Below are 20,798 nucleotides of genomic sequence, written 5' to 3' on the forward strand. Positions count from 1 at the left end.
ATATGACCACAACTTAAAGCTAATGGCCATGTCAAATTATTTGGAGACTGCATATACCAAAATCAAAACAAATCAAAGCTTCAGTGACCTTGGTTTCAAACATAATCCCTTGATGGAAGAAATACTTTAAAAGGATCAGATGCATAATTAGCCCAATGTCATTTTGTCACATTTTCTCTACGTTTTATAGCTTGGCTCTTGATCTGTATTTTGAATCTGTCACCTCTCTCAGGAGACAGAATATATTGCTTGTTTCACTTGAAGTGCCAACCATTAATATTAGTGACAGGTTTGAATGCTCTTGAAATAGAAATTAAAATTCTGTTTTTGAAACAATTTGGGCTTTGTACTGCATACACAAAGGGATAGGAAAAGCTGAGCCTGTGTTTCTCAATATGATATTAAGTGTTTGGGGATTTCCCCCCCCCCCCCCGTTTTGTATCCATATATCAGCTAAATATATTGGCTGTGAATTGTAGTTCAACTCATCAGCAATACAAAGTTAGGGAAACTTGCATTGTATCATGAACACAGATGCTTTATAACTATACCCACCTTTGTCTTTGGTCTCAGCAGATGTTACACAGGGTGGACAGTATTGGACATGTTTTGTTGTCGATATACGTGTAGATCTCAACTTACAAACATTTGTTTAGTGATAGTCTGAAGTTAAACGGCACTGAAAAAACTGACTTGTGACTATTTTTCAAATGACTACTACACCATCCCCGTGACCCGTCAAATGCGCGCCCGACAACACGTGCCGACAAAACCGCGGCGAGAAAACCGCAAGGTTGAAAGCGCTCCCACAAAAGAGCGCTGACAAAACCGCGCCCACAAAAGCATGATTAGGGTTAAGGTTAGGGCTAGGGTTAGGGTTGTTACGTTGTTTTTGTTGCTTTTTTAATGGCGTGCTTTCGTCGGCGTGCATTTGTCGGCACGCTTCTGCACTCATTCGTCGGCGCGATTTTGACCTTGCGTCCCAATGCTTTTTGAACTTTTGAAGTATGCTGCTAAATCCACAAGACAAATGTTACTTTCCCTGTTTTCTGCATTCCTCTCTTGGCAATACTTATATGTAACTGAAATGGGTTCACCGACAAATGCACGCTCGACAAAAGCGCGCCGACGAAACCGCGGCGAGAAAACCGCAAGGTTGAAATCGTGCCGACAAATGAGCACAGAAGCGCGACGACAACAGAGCACCGACAAAAGTGCGCCTTCAACGCAGAACTAATAACAACCTAATAACCCTAACCCTAATCGTAACCCTAACATTAAACCTAACCCTAAACCTAACCCTAAACCTAACCCTAAACCTAACCCTGAACCTAACCCTGAACCTAACCCTGAATCTAACGCTTACCTTAACTTAAATCGCGCTTTTGTGAGTGCGGTTTTGTCGGCGCGTTGTTATGGGTGCGTTTATGATGTCGCGGTTTTCTCATCGCGGTTTCTTCGGAGTGCTTTTGTCATGCGCGCATTTGTCAGGTCACGACTGAAACGTCTTCTAATAACAAAGACTCATGTATACTTCTATTTTTGAAAACTCCTAATGCTGAATCATTAAATAACTTAGTACATTTGCACTTTCTTCCTGCAGAGTTTCTAATGAATCTTTTAAAAAATGGTAGCCTTGCACCTCCATTACACTAAGAGACTAATAAAATTGTACTAGCGTAAACAAACAGACAATTATCTCCTTTTTGAAATCCTTCATTAGCATGATAACCTCTGTGAATGTCTAAAGGCCTAATTTTTTTTCCCTAAATACATTTTCCTAATAAAACCTAAATACATTTTCTATCATATCCATTTGCCATTCTTCACCTGAGACAATGCGCAGTAGAAATGAAAGCACACGCTTTGGCCCATTATTTCCTGCCGTTTTCCATTTAATGCTGAACGTATAGAAAAATTACTGAAATGTCTGTTGAAAATAGCGATAGACTTTAAAACATTAAAAAATATATATTTCCCGTAGTGGGTCAACAGCTTTTTGTCAAAATAAGTTTTATTTATTCATGTTAACAAGTTTTACACAAAGAAAAAGAAAAAGAAAAAGAAATATGCATCCTTTATCTCATGGGCTACTATTTTCTGGTAAACATTCTGTCTTATTGATTTCCTATAAGTTTCATCTATTTTAATTCTAAAAAGAACTGGGGAAGCGGAAAGATTCTTGGGGGGGGAGGGACATAGAGAAATTTACAGTAGGACAACTGGTTCTTCATTGTGGTTCCTTTGTCCTCTCCCTTTTCATTCAAATAATAAAGATTCAAGCCCTAATTATTATTATTTATTAAATTTTTACACCGGCCAAGGTTCCTAAGGCTTATATTTTACTATCAAGCTAGATACCCGAAAATTAGATACATACAAGTCAGGTAGTTCTTGGTCAGTGATTCTCAACCTCAGCAATCTTAAGATATTTGGATTTCAACTCCCAGAATTCCCCAGCCACCATGCTAGATAGAACTTTGCTGTTTCATAAGAAATACGTGAGATATATTAACCACAATATTCCTTGATGATATGGCAATTTATTTCTACAGTAAATGATCCAATAATTTAAGCTTATTAAAAAGGTTTTTTTTTGTGGAAGTCCACACAATTATAGCAGTAATAGCAGTAGACTTATATACCGCTTCATAGGCCTTTCAGGCCTCTCTAAGCGGTTTACAGAGAGTCAGCATATTGCCCCCAACAATCTGGGTCCTCATTTTACCCACCTCGGAAGGATGGAAGGCTGAGTCAACCCTGAGCCGGTGAGATTTGAACCGCTGACCTGCTGATCTAGCAGTAGCCTGCAGTGCTGCATTTAACCACTGCGCCACCTTGGCTCTTATTTTATGACATTAGACAACATTTTGAGCATTATGAAACATACATGGCTTTCCTTGATGTACTAGACTAGATACCACAGCATACATAAACTTAATTGTTCAAGAAATAATTGAGTGCCTTGTATATGTAATGCCACCTTTTATTATAGAATGGGATGGTGTGGATGAAGGCATGATCAGAATATAGAATTATTTTCTTGTAGCCAAGATTGGTTGGATATTCTCCAACATCCTTTGTTCTTTTAGAATATTTTCAAGACGCCTCTTTTTTTTTTTTATTTCACACTAGCTGAAGATCTGTTTTGAGATAGTAGATATTCCAACATGGGCAAGTAGTTATTTCATCTGAAAATTAGATTTATTAACAATGCTTATGCATGTAACTTGTTTTGAGTTATATGATATCTTCACAGTTTTGTTGTAGATATACAGCTAGTCCACAACTTACAAATATTTGTTCGGAGAACACTGTGTTATTTTCACAGTTTCTCCCTAGCTCAACAAAATGGCTCTTATTTGTTGCAACAATATTTATTAGGGTCATTCAAGTTCTTGGTTTTTTAAGTAGTTACTATTCTTTACTGAACAGTATGTCTACAAAGGCAAACCTTTTGACAAGTTCAGTTCTTCTAGTTGATGATCAAAGTCCTTATGGCTCAATATCGTTTTCACTCCTCTGCTAAACTTCAACCATGAGGAATAAGACAGTAATAATGAAATCTAGAGAAAAATAAATAAAGGCCCAGTTATGTCACATTCAAGTTGGTTATGCCACCCTTCCGACTTCTGGACCAAAGCTAGCATCTCAACTAGCACTCAGGATTTATCAACTGCTTGGAAGCAATTAATGTATAGGCCATATTAATAATACAAATAGGGTGATCTGCTCAGCATTTTAGGCTTAAAATGTAAGGCCAGACTTGTATTATTGGTTTTGGTGCTGTCGCAAAGTAGAACTTATTGTAAATAAATTATTTGACCTGACTTGCCTCTGAAAAAAAATGTAAATTGGCAAGGTGATCTATCAATAATGTTCAACGCTTGAGTTTTATGGTTTCCCCCTTTTCAGCGATAGATCTTTTTTTAAAAAATAAAAAGTTGTACAGTTACTAAAAGAGTTGGGAGTTGTTTTTTTCAACTGCCACTAAGTCTGCGCTAGAAATCTACAATTTAAAGTAACCCACGTTTTCTTTTAAAAGTGCTGAATTATCCATTTTATTTTCTTACTCAAACTGTATAACTGCTTCAGGAAATATAGTATCAAGGTGCTCTGAAAATCAATGGTCATTCAGCATTCTTGTGAACGGCTGCAGTTTCATCTGCCAATTTCAACCAAGCAGTCATTTTGAAACACCTTAAAATACCTTTACAAGTCCGGCTCCATTCAAAGAAAAAAAGGAAAAAGCAGAGTTAACCCAGATCATAACAAATAGCCCCACCCCACCCCAGCTGAGCTGCAGCTTGCAAATAAAGTGGCAATCTGTGAACCAGTAGGCACTTTTTACAGAGGTTGGCAGAACAAAGGAGGATTGGTTGGTAAAGCCGAGTGCAAGACGTCAACCATTAAGTCTTCTCCCTGACAAACGCGACGGACATCCACATCCAAAATAGGCAGAATATTTTATGTTGGTGGTGGGCTGTGTTTCTTTTTCTTGCTTTGGCAGGATTTGCAGACGCAACAAATGATGCAGGGCGAAGCTAAGAGCAGCAACGGAGATGTGACCAAAACGACGATTCCCAGGCCCACTAGGATGCCAACAACCTAAAAATTGAAAAGAAGAAATAAGAAATAAGAAGGAAAACCCTATATCTATTAAAAAAAACCTGTATCCATATCTATACACCAGGGGTGTCAAACTCAAGGCCCATGGGCCAAATTTGGCCCGTAGGGTACTTAGGTCTGGCCCAGAGGTGGGTTCCTACCAGTTCGCACCTGTTCGGTAGAACCGGTTCGTCAAATCTACCGAACCGGTTAGAAGAGGTTCCACCAGTGGACCCGGAAAGCAGGCCACACCTACAGAAGAGGTTCCAAACTTTTTTGAAACCCACTACTGGTCCTTGGATATGATTATTCTACACTATCATGCTCATATTTATAAAACTCAGGGCCTCTGTGAAAGGTAAGGATGACTACTGCGTTTGTGGTGCAATCAGAACAATGCGTGTGTTGAAGTTGTTTTAACGCAAACCAAAGATGCCCTTTAAAAAACAAGTTTACCTCATATTCTTATGCCTGCCAGTGCTGTGTGTGAGGTAATTTAAGGTGGTTCTGACAAGTGTCATCGGCATCTTCATAGCCGGTCACATGGGTGGCAAGCCACTCCCACAAAGGAGGCCACACCCATAGAGTAGGTTCGAACAATTTTTGAAACCCACCATTGGTCTGGCCTGTGGGGCCACCCTGGAAATAGCAAAGGACTGGCCTGCGGTGCCTCTGTCAGTGAAAACGGAGCTCAATAGGGCCAGACACGGCCCTTCTGGGGGCCTGTTTTCAGCCATGATGGCATTTTGCAGCCATCTGCTAGCGAAAATAGAGCTCGGGGGGCATGCGCAGCCCCCCTGGACCCCATGTTTAGCCACAATGGCCTCCTGCTGCACTCTGCCAGTGAAAACGGGGCCCGCCTATGCCGGCCACACCCACCCCAGGCCCCCCAAGGTCAAACACAACCCTGATGCGGCTCTCAATGAAATCAAGTTTGACAACCCTGCTATACACCATCGAACCTTATTTTTAGATTATTTTATCCTGCCTTTTATTATTCTTTAATTTAATTGTTTTAAATAACTCGAGGTAGTAAACATACCTAATACTCCTTCCCTTTCCTATTTTCCCTACAATCTTGTGAGGTGAGTTGGGCTAAGAGAGAGAGAGAGAAAGAGAGTGACTGGCCCAAAGTCAACCCAGTTTTCGTGCCTAAGATGGGACTAGAACTCATGGTCTCCCGATTTCCGACTTTGGTGCTTTAAAACCAAGGGTCTTATAATAAACACAAATCCATGTTATTGGCATACCTGTGTTCTGTTCCACATAACTGAAGCTCGTGAATGGCCCAGTTTATTTCGACAGGGACCTTTGTCATAATGCCTTAAGAAGATGTCGTTCTGAAAGGCAAAATAGTACCCCATTATGTATATATTCAACCTTCTTGGATAACGAAGTGGCAACAGGAGGGTCTTAGGCTTCTTCGAGCTCTATTTTATAAACTTGGAATTTCACAAAAATTAGTGTCACCAACACTTTGACACCAATTAACCTTCTATGATGCATTTACTGCATGTTTTATAAGGCTTTGTAGAGTGTACAGCTTTATAAAGCAGGAAAAAGAATCACTGGCAAACGAGGAACAAAAAGGAAGACGTAACATTTGCAAAACTCCATTTACTTGAGAGACCGCCTGCTGCCAATTACCTCCAATAGACCGATTAGATCCCACAGATTAGGCCTCCTCCGAATTCCATCCGCCGGTCAATGCCGACTGGCGACTACCCGGAGGAGAGCCTTCTCTGTGGCTGCTCCGACCCTCTGGAACGAGCTCCCCATGGAGATTCGAACCCTCACCACCCTCCAGGCCTTCCGCAAAGCCCTTAAAACCTGGCTGTTCCGACAGTCCTGGGGCTAAAGAGCTTTTGCCCCCGCCCTCGAATGGTATGGTTGTTGTGTGCTTTTAAATTGTGCATTGTTCTGTTCGTCTTTTTATCCCTTATCTGTACCCCCTTCCCTGACTTGGATTGTGAGCCGCCCTGAGTCCCCTTTGGGGAAAAGGGCGGCATATAAATGCAATAAATTCAATTCAATTCAAATTCAATTTATCCTCATCAAATGTTATATGCCTGAGATCTGCTGCCATAAGATTTGGATGAAGAACTCAAAAAAAAAGCAGAAGGAAAACCAAGAGATGCCATCATGGAAAGTTAATAGTTTTAAGCATCGGTCTTCCTAGCTAGAAGGGTTAAACAACTATAGAGGAAAAACCTTTTTGCCAGAGACGACTTACATCCAAATTTTGTAGGCAGTACCAGCAAAATGTGTGCTTGCAATTTTTGCACATCATTTGAGCGCAGCCTTCGTTCCGCTCAATATAGATCCGACAGACTGGACACTGTTTAATTGGAGCTTCTGGGTTGTTTTTAATAAGTGTTCTGGAAAAGAAAAGGAGGAAAAAAAACTGAAACAGTCTTAAGGGTACCTTGGCTATTTCGCTAATCATTCAGACTGAACTGAAGCACAGTTGCCTAGAAGAATATTATTGACCCATGTAAATGTGCTTCAGCTGGATAAAAAGCACTTCCCTTATGCAACAATTATCCACTGCAACCTTTGCAAACACATGCAAAAATAGCAGAAGGTCCCCCATTTGTTTTGTTACTGTGTTTAATGGTTGGATAATGTTGGCATTCACATATTTCCTCCACTGGGAAAATGAGCCGATAAGTTCATCTTCTTTTTGCTTTAGTATTCTGTTTTAAGAAGTTGATATGAAATTAAAATATAATTCTCATCCATGCTTCCTCATAAGATACAAAACAGCCCTTAAATAATTCCTTGTATTTACTCTGTAGAAGTTATACCCAGGCAAACAGCTTCGATTGCACCAAGAAATGCCCACCAAGAAATTACCATATTACCTAGCTAACCCTGATCCCTAAATCTGCCATTTGCGTGACCCGTCAAAACCGCGGTCACTAAAGCGCGCCCGATTAAAGCGCGTATGTGACGTCATCAGCAGCGCGACAAATACGACCGCGGAGAAAAAAGGGCGCTTTAAAAAGCGCTTTTAAAGCAAGCCAATTCACATAAAGGTAAGGGTTAGGTTTAGGTTTAGGTTTAGGGTTAGGGTTAGGGTTAGGTTAAGGGTTAGGGTTAGGTTTAGGGTTACGTTAAGCGTTAGGGTTAGGTTTAGGGTTAGGTTAAGGGTTAGCGTTAGGTTTAGCGTTAGGTTAAGGGTTAGGTATAGGGTTAGGTTTAGGGTTAGGTTAAGGGTTAGGCTTAGGGTTAGGTTTAGGGTTAGGTTTGGGGGGGGTTAGGTTTAGATTTACGCGTTAATTTTAAGTTTACCGCTCACAGCGTGCTGTTTTCGTCGCACTGTGATGACGTCACGTACGTGCTTTTGTCGAGCGCGCTTTAGTCTACCGCAGTTTTGTGGTGGAACCGTCATTTGGGCTAACAGACCTTCCAGAATCAAGAATGCTGAAGCAGCATTTCAAATACTTGAGGTGCCTCAATCAAAGCCCAGAATGTCTTCCCTTCAGCTAGCAAACAATTAATTAATTGCATTATTGAACCAGGGTCAGAAATGTAATTTCTTGCTAAAGAAATATAGTGTTTATAGCAATTTGAATGATAGAAAGATTTCGCAACAGCTGGACAGATTCTTCGCTTACCCTTGCTCATTTGCAGTCCCCACCAAATGGCTTTCTGAGCATGATCCCTCCACATGCCAAGGTTCTTTGCATGATGAACAGAATGTCAAGTAACACGTCTGACATTTTATAGGCACCGGTAATCCAGAGTCACTTGGTTCAATTTGGCACACGGTCTGACAATTAGCAGACGGACACCAGGTCCTCAGTGGATCCAAATGCACTTCTGAGAATGTTACAGATCAAAACGTAAGTTTTGGAAAAGGTGAAAGATTTATACAATCAGAAGAGAAACCAAAGTTATAAACATGGGATATTATATGGTTTATATCTACCAGCATATTTTAGAAAAGAGGAAATTGCTTATCCATCTTGTCTATCTTGTCTTTATCTAAACTATAGGTGTCAAACTCATTCGCATCATGTGACCTATTGTGACATTTTTTTCCTTTGTGGAGGCAGTGTGGGCGTGGTCTGCTCGTGATGCATCCTGCCCGCAGGCCGCCAGTTTGGCAATTATGAATATACCCTCAGTGTAAACCAGGGGTGGGTTTCTCGCCCCGTTCCAACCGGTTCAGTTGGAACGGGGCTGGCGGCGTCCCCGTGCATGCGCTCAGAGCACGCATGCGTACTAGCACCTGTGTGATGCTCCAGCTGCTCCTGGAGGATCGCGCAGGCGCTGTATGCGTCCTGCGCATGCGTGGAAGCGTAGAACTTGTCAAAACCGGGTAAGAAACGCGGGCGGGCGGGTGGACATTTCAGCGTTCCCGGAAGTTACTTACTTCCGGGTTCGCCGACCAACCGGTTCGCGGGGACCGCCACGAACCGCCTGAAACCCACCCCTGGTGTAAACTGGGGAAAAAAATGATTGATTTCCCTAGCATGAGTTTCCTTACTGTACAGTATTTTAGGAAATGTGAAGTTGCTTCTGAAAAGTAATTGAATATCCAACATCCCACAGGGAATGAATCATTAGGCAAAAGGGATTGTTCTTTCATTACATCAGAATTCATCCAGTGGTCTGAATCCTCCAAGCATCCTCCAAAAAAAAATAATTCATATAATTCATTTCACATGAGGAAGAACTACGAGAGCATCGTGTCAGGTATTCTAGCTTGGTAAAACTTTCAAAAGGAAACTCCACTTTTAGCCCAATTTGACTATGTTATGTAAGAAAGGAAGGAATGCAATTTTCTGAATTTTAAAACATTGACAGTAAAAGGCTATTATAATAAACACAACAACATGAAGTCACTGCTTCCAGATCTTTAGCTGAAGTTGGCTTTCCTCTTTCCAATAACCTTTAATGAATTGGCATAATACATTCATGGATCCAAGCAGCGTGGTCTTTTGTAATTGACAGATGAAAATGTTGTCAAGGTGCAGATTTTCTAAGTGTCATCCAAGACCTTTTGGTATGCCACCCAGTGTGCTGATAACCACTGGGACCACCACTGTCAGTTTATGCCTTAATTTTTCAAATGGCTTATTATTAGTACGGTAATTTGTTTAAATGTATTGCCTCCCAACTGCCATGGACACCAGGCAAGGAAAGAGCGTTCAACACCATGAAGAATGAACAGCAAGGGTTAAACTTTTCCTATGGCAAAAAAAACCACACACATGTAAGTGTGTGTATGCATGCACATAGCATGAACTCCTGTTGATTCCCATGAAGAGTCTACACATCTCTTTCCATAACCCTGCTGTCATCAGCCACATTGCACCAGAAAAATCTTATGATTTCTGATCAGGAGATAAGTGGCAATCTTCTTCCTTAATCTGATCTGCAGATTTAAGAATTGTAAAAACAATTGTAATTATAAAATTAATAAATTATTTTTGAATAGACCTCCATAAGATAGTACAACTAGTCAAGTAACTTTTGCTACATCTTCTTTGCTACTTTGTGAATTTAACAAGGCAATCTGAACCCCTACATATTAATGTAAAAAAATTACCTCTTTCAAATTTCAACTGCTTGTACAACTGAAATTGGTCTGCAGACACCAAGCTGGCTATCTGGAATGAAGAACACAATAGCAAAATGTTAAAAAGAAAGTGTGGATTACAATTTCATTTCTAAAAATAACTCAATGAAGATTTTTTTCCCGCTCACTCACAGAACAATTGCAACACTAGTGATTGAGGTGAATTTAAAAAGAAAGTAGCCTAAATGCAATTATTAATAAATACTCTCAAAATCTTAGTGAATAGTTTTTAAAAAATGTTTCTCTTTATCAAACTCACTCCAGAGGACCACATTTTTGAATTTTACATTCAGTTTCCTGCATAAATATATATCTATGTATGTGTGTGTGTATGTGTGTGTGTGTGTGTACAGATATAGATAAGATAGATAGATAGATAGATAGATAGATAGATAGATAGATAGATAGATAGATAGATAGATAGATAGATAGATAGATAGCTGGAGGGAGAGTCACCCTTTTTTGGGGGGGCGTGAAGTTGGTTTGGGGCTTTCTCTGGTCAATGCACATGTGTCTTTCCACCCCTACGTTGATTCGTGCTAGTTTTAGGTGGAGCGGGGTGGTGGAAGGGGAGGGAGAATCGTGCTATACAGTGCAAGCATGTAGGTGGAGGATCAGTTTCAGCTCGTATACCCGGCGTATAAGACGACCCCCGATTTTTGAAATAATTTTGGGGGGTTAAAAAGTAATCTTATACACCAGAAAGTACGGTATCTCAAAATGTCCCAAACAAATCTTTAGGTCATTCGCATTTAAATAATATTAACACACTTATTTCAGGTCTAGCTATGTAGAATCTCTTCTGAAGGCTTTGAAAGATGAGCCATGTTTTTCAGTATTCAGTATAATACTTTGCTTTGCGGGTTTCCGCCCCCCCCAATGACAGTAACAACTCTAAGGTGATGATTGACTATGTGTCAGTATGGAAGATTCAAATGACCAGAACTGTCACATGGTAATGATCATAATAACTAAAACATCACTTGCTGAATATACTCAGATTATTCCCCTGTGCCACATTCTAATCATCCCAGCACTCAGCTCCCTCCCTACGCAGAGCAAATGTATCCCTAGGCAAAACGGATTTATTATCAGACAGAAAGGGCCCTGTTAGCATCTCCCACTGATATTAATCATTTGGATTTTATTCCGCTTTCCGTGGCAGCAGTTAATAACATCTGTGATTATCCTAAATTGAAACGCTGTTCTAAGGCATAGCCTTTGATATCTGACATCGGAGGATCAGGAATTGTATTTATTTTATGCATCAGAATTCTACGCCGCCCATCATGAGAAGGAGCATATGCAATTTTGTTCATACGAGTATCCTGCCCTTTAAAATTTATTTATTTATTTATTTATTATTAAAATTTATATGCCACCCAATCCCGAAGGACTCCGGGCACACACACTCACACTCACACACACACACACACACACGTGTGTGTGTTTTCTGTTTTCTGAGGTTTTCGCGGGTGTTAGTATGTAGGTCTTTGGTTATTCGGGTTTTCTCCCGCGTAAAATTGGAAGTGTCTTGGCGATGGTTCGATGAAGTCTCATTCGTCATCTTCAGGCTTGTTTGCTCGGCTTGGTGCTTCCCGGAGCAATGTGAAAGATGAGCCATGTTTTTCAGTATTCAGTATAATACTTTGCTGTTTCTTCCTTTTAACTGCCAGTGGGGCTTTGAGCTGATTGGGTGGGAGGTTGGCTGTGTTCTGATTGGGTGGAGGTGTGTTCCGATTGGTTGGGGGTTTGTGTTTCATGTAAGGATAGGAGGGGTTTAATATACTTTAAAGTATATTTTAAAATATAGTTTAAAGTATATGTATTGGTAAGTAACATCATATCTATACATACACACACACACACACACACACACACACACACACACACACACAAAAAAAAACCACACCAAAGAAGGAAATGGGACAAAGATTACAAGAAACTATCTTAGTAAAACCCCTGCTGCTATCTGCTGCCATATCCGTACTTCAAAAGGGAACAGGATATGCTAAAATTGCCTCTATCCCTACCCGCATATACATGCCATTAACTTCTTTGACTCTCATAGGAATAGCTAGTTTGTGAATTCTTGCTGTTTCAGAAATTGTAGCTCTGCAGCTAATAAAAGCGCCTCATCAAAATGTTTCTCTGCAGCAAATAATGATGGATGGTAGTATTCCTATCTTACTCTTTTATTACCAACTTCAAAATAACTTCTCAGGGACATTCTGATTCTCTTTAAATGTGAATATGTAGTAGACAACACAACTGTCTACAGATAAATCACCTAGAGCAGGGGTCTCCAACCTTGGCAGCTTTAATCCCGGCAGACTTCAACTCCCAGAATTCTGGGACTTGAAGTCCACCGGGTTTAAAGTTGCCATAGTTGGAGACTCCTGACCTAGAGCAATTCTAATTTCATTCATTTTCATTTTCATTTTATTTGTATGCCGCCCTTTTCCCTGGGGGGACTCAGGGTGGCTCACAGTTCAAAAGGGAGGGGGGAAGGACAAACAATTTACAACATGGAGACACTACATCATTTAAGAACACAACAGTCATACAATTCGAGTGGGGTTAGAATCGTTTAACCCCAGGCCAGCCAGGACAGCCAGATTTTAAGGGCGGCGCGGAAGGACTGGAGGGTGGTGAGGGTTCGAATCTCCACGGGGAGTTCGTTCCAGAGGGTCGGAGCAGCCACCGAGAAGGCTCTCCTCCGGGTAGTTGCCAGTCTACACTGGCTGGCTGATGGAATTCGGAGGAGGCCTAATCTATGCGATCTTATCGGTCTAGTGGAGGTAATTGGCAGTAGGCGGTCTCTCAAGTTTAATTTAAATGCCAGTAATTAGTGATGTATGCAAGTTAATGAATGCTATTGACGCTGTGATTTCAGAATCATGTTTCTACAAATCAAGAGGACAGATTTAAGGTGCTTTTTCTCTTGCTCTTTCTTTCATCACTCCTAGTTTTGGCTTCCCATGGATGTCAGTTTATTGCTACCCCTACTTTAGCAAGAGAGTGCACATTACTCCTATCATAAAATATTCATTTCTGTTCATTAAATACCTCCCTCGCCATCTCAAACAAGACTTTGAGGATTTGTTCGGAGCTGCAGAAAGAAAAGTGAAATAATTGGATATAGGAAAGCAAAACATCTTTGGGCAGTGTTCCTCCTTTTTGCTTTTTGTTTTAAAAATAAAACAAGCCCAAATCAAAACAATGGAATAGTGAAGAGCTATCACACAAGAGAGCGTTGTGTTGTTATTAATAATAAAGAGCTGAAGAACGTATTCAGAGACGGACATTTGTCTTCCCCAGACAATGAGGTTATATAATGCAAATTTTTATAGCAGTCAATGGAAAACAGATGTTTACTGTCAGATCATATTTGTTGCGATAGGAAATAAAGGCACAGCTCTTCCAAACAAAGCCATTTATCTCCCAAAGATCTCTCATTACAATACCATTAAGACTTGATCTCAGGAAAAAAAAAAAAAGACAGCTAATGACAGGTCACGGAGAAGCTGAAGGCAATAAATAGGGACAAGGATTTAAGCACAACGAAACAGAAGTAAATATATAACTAAATTAAAATGGTATTTCCTTGTTACCCTATCCTCTAAGCCCAGGACAAAGGCTTTTCCCTTTGGAACGAACTCCCCATGGAGATTCGGACCCTCACCACCCTCCAGTCCTTCCGCGCCCCTTTAAAGATCTGGCTGTCCCGGCTGGCCTGGGGTTAAGATTGTAGCCCCACCCGAACTGTGTGACTGTTGTGCTCTTTTTTAACATGTTGTATTGTCTACTGTTTGTCTTCCCCCCCCCTTTTGAATTGTGAGCCGCCCTGAGTCCCCCCAGGGAAAAGGGCGGCATACAAATAAAGGAAAATCAAATCAAATCAAATTTTCAATGTCTCAAGCTTCTCTCTTAAATCTGCACTGAAAGAGTTACTTGCACATTTAGGGGTCTCTGTCCCACAACCCTTGTTAATGTGCATTTCTCCAGTCCTTAAATCAGCAAAAAAACACAAAAAGAGGGGAGGAAATCCCAACGTAATCTTCACTGCTCCAACTGACAAGCACAAATCTTACTTGCTAACAAGGCATGTGAATGGTTCTGTTTTCAACTTTTACTGCACGACAATTTAAGGGAAATGATGGGTAAACTTCCCAAACTTCAATTGCTTTCTCACTCCAACACCACAAGCCGACAAGAAAAGAAAAAAAAAACACCATCAGCAATTGAAGTCTGGGGCAGGTCTGAGCAGAATGGTTAAGTCAGTGTTTTTCAAGCTAAGCAACTTTAAGATATGTGGTCTTTAACTCCCAGCGTTCTCCAGCCATCATGTTGAGAAACAGTGAGTTAGATGCCCGGGATGGAAACTACAGCCACGTTTCAAGTTGCCTGTGCAAGAAAGATGTCACAGCAAAAGTGTTTCATGACGTAATTAACCCTTGGGTCTATTGGTCTCCTAAAAAAACCCGTGACCCGTCAAAACCGCGGAGGACAAAATCGTGCTCGATGAAAGCGCGCATGTGACGTCATCACAGCACGATGAAAAAAATTAAAAATTGAAATAAAATTAAAATTAAAGCAAGCCGATTCACATAAAGGTAAGGGTTAGGTTTAGGGCTAGGGTTAGGGTTAGGTTAAGGGTTAGGGTTAGGTTTAGAGCGTTAGGGTTACGTTTAGCGTTAGGTTAAGGGTTAGCGTTAGGTTTAGCGTTACGTTAACGGTTAGGTTTAGGGTTAGATTTAGGGTTATGTTAAGGGTTAGGTTTAGGGTTAGGTTTAGGGTTAGGTTTGGGGGAGTTAGGGTAAGGTTTTCGCTTTATTTTTACATTTTTCGATCACAGCGCGATGTTTTCATCGTGCTGTGATGACGTCAAATGCGCGCTTTCGTCGAGCGCGATTTTCTCCTCCGCGGTTTTGTGGTGGAACCAAAAAAACAGTCACTCTACCTCCAAAAATAGTCCATCTGATAGGTTGGTGAGGCAAAGAACAATTGTAAAACTGGAGAAAATTAACCCGGTACATTGAAAAAGTTTCTCACGCTTCGCCCTGGGTCTGTCTTCTTACCTCTGCCCCTTTCCTTTTATCAGATGAACTAATTTTGGACAGAATTTTACCAATCTTCCAGTGAAGTTACTTTACTTTCAGTAGTAGCCTGAATAATAGGTCACAGGCTGTGAGGGCATGGCTAACAGAGTCTGGGAAAGTGGAAGAGGAAACAGGACTTTCCACAAGAAACACCACAGCAAGGGCAGGGGAAAGCGTGAGAAACAAACACACAGTAATTCTGGCTTAATTATGGTGGGTATAACCTAAGCAGGAGAATTGCTTTCACAGGCTTTCAAGATCCTGTTATATTACCTTACTAGCAATACACATCTTTTCAGAAACCTAACTGCTTCTCATTTGCTTCCCCCCCCCCCCCAGAAAGGGAAACTGGCTAAACCCCTGCTAATTTAATATCCTCTAGCACTGAGGGTGTTATCTAGTTTGGTAATGAAATGTCTGCAAGGAAACACCCAAGCTCAGAGAGCACCAGGGACCCTCACAGTTAATCCCAACTTCCCAATGTTCCAAAGACACTAGGGGGGAACGAGTAGTTCCAGAAAGCAGCATCTTGGGGTATTCCGGGGAGAATGTAAAATGTATGTGCGAGGTGGCGCAGTGGTTAAATGCAGCACTGCAGGCTACTTCAGCTGGCTGCAGTTCTGCAGTTCGGCTGTTCAAATCTCACCGGCTCAGGGTTGACTCAGCCTTCCATCCTTCCAAGGTGGGTAAAATGTGGACCCGGATTGTTGTTGGGGGCAATATGCTGACTCTGTAAACCGCTTAGAGAGGGCTGAAAGCCCTATGAAGCGGTATATAAGTCTAACTGCTATTGCTATGTGTGTAAGGAGAGGAGAGGAGACTTGGAGGTCTTCTAGTCCACCACCACCCCACCCCCGCTCAGGCAGGAAATCCTATACCATTTCAAACAAATATCTGTCCAATCTCTTTTTAATGCACCAGTGTTGGAGCATTCACAACTTCTGGAGACAAGCTGTTCCACTGATTAATTGTTCTAAGTGTCAGGAAAGTTCTTCTTAGTTCTAGATTCTCTCCTTGATGAGTTTCCATCCATTGCTCCTTGTCCTGCTTTCAGTTGCTTCGGAGAATAGCTTGACTCCCTCTTCTTTGGGGCAGCCCCTGAGATATTGGAACACTTCTATCCTGTCACCCCTAGTATGTAAAATGGAATGGTCAGATTTATTTATCTATCTATTTTTATCCTGCCTTTATTGTTTTCACAGATACCTCGAGGCAGCAAACGTATACAACACACCTTCCTTTTATTTTCCCTACAATAACAATCCTGTGAGATACGTTGCGTGAGAGAGAGTGAGTTGCCCATAGTCACCCACCCAACGTTCATGGCTAAGATAGAACTAGAACTCAAGAGTCTCCTGTTTTTTAGCCTGGTGCCTTAACCAAAATGATGTTCTCTTTACCTGCAAACAAGAGCAGTATAAAGGATAGCTACACAAAAGCCCTTGTTGGCTGAAGTAACGGAAAACCTGTACAGGTAGTCCTTGACATAACAATAGTTCGCTTACTGATCATTCACATTTACAACGGTACCAGTGGTGGGTTTCAAATTTTTTTAGAACCTTTTCTGTAGGTGTGGCCTGCTTTGTGGGAGTGGCTTGCCAGCCATGTGATCGAGTGGGAGTGGCTTGGCACTCATGTGACTGGGTGGGCGTGACCAACTTGTAAAATGTGGTGAAACTCACTTAACAACACTCTTGCTTAGCAACCAAAATGTTGGCTCAGAAACTCTGGCATTTGAAGCACGCAAGTCTTAAAGCTGTCAAGTTACAAGACCCTTGCACCCCTAACCCTTTAGGGGAAAAAAACCCAGGGGTGTTCAAACTTGACAGGTTTAAGACTTGTGGACTTCAACTCCCAGAATTCCTCCTCTCGCTCTTCATCTCGATGATGTGTGGACGGGCGGGGGGAGGGAGCTGGAACCGGTTCTAAACGGCACTGTAGATTTGTGGAACCTCTTCTATAGAAGAGGTTAGAACTGGCAGGAACCCACCCCTGAACGGTACTGAAAAAATGACTTATTACCATTATTCACACTTACGACTGTTGCAGCATCCCCATAGTCACGTGATTTACATTTGGATGCTTGAGAACTGACTCACATTTATAACAGTTGCAGTGTCCCGGGGTCACATGATCTCCTTTTGCGACCTTCTGACAAGGAAAGACAACGGGGAAACCAGATTCACTGTGTTACTAATTTAACAACTGCAGTGATTCACTTAAGAAATGTAGCAAGGAAAGTGGTAAAATGGAGCAAAAGTCACTTAACAAATTTCTCACTTAGCAACATAAAGTTTGGGCTCAATTGTGGTTCTAAGTTGAGGATTGCCTGTACTACCAATTTGGGGCAGAACTCACAACACACATCTGAAAAAAACAGTTTTTTCCCCCAGTTTAAAATGACCTTTTGTTCAGGGAAATACTATATTAAGTTGGTTATATTCATTCTAATTAGGAAGTAGTTGTTTCATTGCCTTCAGTTTCCTTTTGTGATGGCAACAATTGTTACCTAATGACTTCAGGTCAAATATTTTGTTTTCACAAATATTATTTTATGTTTCCTTTGGACTACAGAACTCTTGAAAAAGGAAACACAAATTCAAAACAAGTCAGGCAAGGCAACAACATTTGGCTTAAGCACCGTAAAGACATTTTCCCTGGTTTGTCCCTGTTAAATATTCAAAACCTGACTTTGGTAGTGAAATACTATTTGTTATACTTCAGGCAGCAAAATGTGCTGAATGAATATCTACCTGGCAACCAATGGGAGGGAGATTTCTGTAAGATTCCCATCTTTCAATTTCAGCATCCATCAGAGTTGCATTATAAATTATCGTGATTTTTCCACAGCAGCATTAGTTTTGCAGTGTATCTACTATTTCTGCTTTTACTCAATACAACAGAGGCGTACGGAGCCACTGTAATTTGAAGATAGATTTCTTTTTAGAAACATTATGAAATATTGGCAAGGCTAGATTCAGTTTCTGGATGAAGCGTTGTTGCTTTCTTTAAGTGCTTACTATTTTACAATAAAGACAGGTAGCTACAGTTGCTATCTTTAAGTCAACACTTTTATATGTGTCACTGAAATGACGACAAAAGCGATCCATTCCTAATTGTCATTCCACATGTTTGGCGTGATGCAAATGACTTCTATATCGGGTAGGAAGTTATCACCCAGCCCTCTCCCAGAAAAATGAAATATCCTAGGAAATATTGAAAAGGCAGAATATTTCTCTGGATGTGAAAAGGAAGAAACATGTTTTAAAAGACAGAATAGCTGCCTGCAGCTTCCTGCCCATCCCCCTTTGTCAATGAGCCATTAAAGCCTGAGCTAGTCCACTTTACATAATAAAGAGTTATCCCCTTCAGCTTCAGGGGGATGGGATTAAGGCATGATAATATTGGCCCTTTACCCAACTCGCCACATGGCATCTGAGAACTCAACCAAACCTGGATTCAAAACGCAGCCTAGAGAGTTGCCCCTGCATGGGCCCATGGGAGTCTGACAACCAATCAGAATACAAGCTCAAGATCAAAGGCCAGAAGGGGATAAAACCAGGAACTCAGCTTCTCTCCCTTCCCTTCTCTTTTTCTCCACCAACATTGAAGCATGTGATCACCTTTTCTGTTCAGGATTCAAGCCATGTAGTCCTGTCCATCATTAAAAACATCTTTCCAAGCAGCCTCCAAGTCTCCAGTGTCTTTTTCCCCACTTGGAGCTAAACCAAGAACATTTCTGTCTTAGACACTGAGCCACCACGTCCCTTCGGGTTATTTGAATAGTTCAACCTTAACTTTTCTACTGCTTCACACTGATCCACCTATCTATTCTTTCAGTACAACTTCCCAAACAAAGTTGTATGCAGATGAGTTGAAGGCAACAAGATGTTATTCATATGAGAGTGAGCTCCCCTATTCTATACTTATAGCTGCCACTTCTTTGCCCGCTGCTCAACCAAGGCAGCGCCAAAATAAATGCTCAAGAGAGCCATTACAAAGACACTTCATCCTTTCCTAGCACTGCCAACAAATCTTTTAAAAATGTACTCAAAAATAAAGGTAGAGGAAACAATCAGGCTTGTCTTTTAAATGTCACCCATCATTCACTTGCTGTCTCATTTCCCCTCCATACAATTATCCCCCCTCTACTTCTAATTCCTATTATTTCCCTCAAATTTAAAAGAAAATGAACAGGGCTCAGGAGGAGCCTTAATCACCCGGCTGTGTTCTATGAAAAGAACAGGATAAGCAAACTAAACAGGAGTTGTGTCACTATTTTTAGACACTGAGTACTATTCAAATCTTGCTTCAGTTGCCATGGAAGTGTTCCAAAGGCTTATTATAGTTGCTTTTGAACAGAACTTATTCCAAGAAAACCTATGTAACCAATTAATGCTATTTCGGGTTTCAGGTAAACGGATATGGAGGGGAAAGTGTTTTTCTGCTCTAGTGGATAATGTAGGCCTTGGAATGATACTCAAAACAATGTTATTCCTGTTGACCAACTTTCTCCAGGATACCAAATGGGACTCGCAAAGGTACTTCAAATGGACTACTTCCAATTCACTCCTAACAATACTTTGGAGTGCACATATTAGAACTTCTTGTAGTTCTCTGCAGACAACAAATTACTTCAGACAAGGAGGGATTTTAAAAGCTTCGCTTATCAAGTGGAAATCTGGGGTTTTAAGACCACACCATAAAGTCACACTGCCTACTTTTCCATAGCAATTTGTATTTATCATTTGGGCACTGAATAGTGCCCGTTTAGTGGAATATGCAGATGTGACTTTTCAAAAAAGTTACCATTAAAGGACCGTAAGGATAATAACCATAGAACCAGATTGGAATCTACAACTGTTTTGACCGTTTCCATCATTCCTAGTCATTTACAGTCTTGGATTATTCTTTCTGGAGTTACCTAGAAAGTATGTTAAAATGGTTTATACCCTTGATGCGAATCTATGGCACGTGTGCCTGAAATGGCACATGGACCCATGTTGTCTGGCACGTATGGTGTTGCTCGTTCTTCTTCCAGGTTTCTGGCACCCATGCGCACACAACGATCACCTGGCATGTGGCAGTGCTGGAAACTGGAAGAGCTGGTCTTCTGCGCCGGCCAGCTGATTGTCACACATGCATATGCACCAGTAACCAGAAAACTAGCTGGCTGGTGCGCATGCACGCACCAAAAACCGGTAGTTCATTTTCCGGCACACACATGCCACCTAGGCAACTCCTCTTCCAGGTTGCGGCTACATCGAGTGCACACGTGCTTCCTTTTAGGCACTCGGTGCCAAAAAGGTTCGCCATCACTGGTTTATACTATCTCAGTAATAGAGTTACCATTATAGTACATCCCCATGTACAAAAATAGGTCTTTTCCCACTAAACCTGTTCTGACCCGCTCCTCCGTCCAGTAACGGATGCCAAGACAAGCTTAACTGGAATGTATTTTAATAGCAAGACACCAAAACCTCAGTGGCTGAAAGCCA

General features: G+C 41.2%; 1 protein-coding gene across 2 annotated transcripts in view; it reads right to left on the reverse strand.

Moving 5' to 3' along the window:
- Positions 1-1,996: 1,996 nt before the first annotated feature.
- Positions 1,997-20,798, reverse strand: part of RNF144B (ring finger protein 144B) — a 66,052-nt gene continuing 47,250 nt past the window's right edge. For both annotated transcript variants that reach the window (XM_014060602.2, XM_014060603.2), the window contains 5 exons: positions 10,169-10,229; positions 8,229-8,433; positions 6,842-6,986; positions 5,859-5,948; positions 1,997-4,608 (listed from right to left, as the gene is read on the reverse strand). In XM_014060602.2, the coding sequence (XP_013916077.2) occupies positions 4,468-4,608; positions 5,859-5,948; positions 6,842-6,986; positions 8,229-8,433; positions 10,169-10,229 (642 nt within the window). In that variant the 3' untranslated portion in view covers positions 1,997-4,467. The remainder of the gene's footprint in view (positions 4,609-5,858; positions 5,949-6,841; positions 6,987-8,228; positions 8,434-10,168; positions 10,230-20,798) is intronic.

This window comes from Thamnophis sirtalis, unplaced genomic scaffold (genome assembly GCF_051295495.1).
Source record: "Thamnophis sirtalis isolate CommonGarterSnake01/CBP01778 unplaced genomic scaffold, rThaSir2_p1.2 scaffold_2, whole genome shotgun sequence".
Lineage (NCBI taxonomy): Eukaryota > Metazoa > Chordata > Lepidosauria > Squamata > Natricidae > Thamnophis > Thamnophis sirtalis.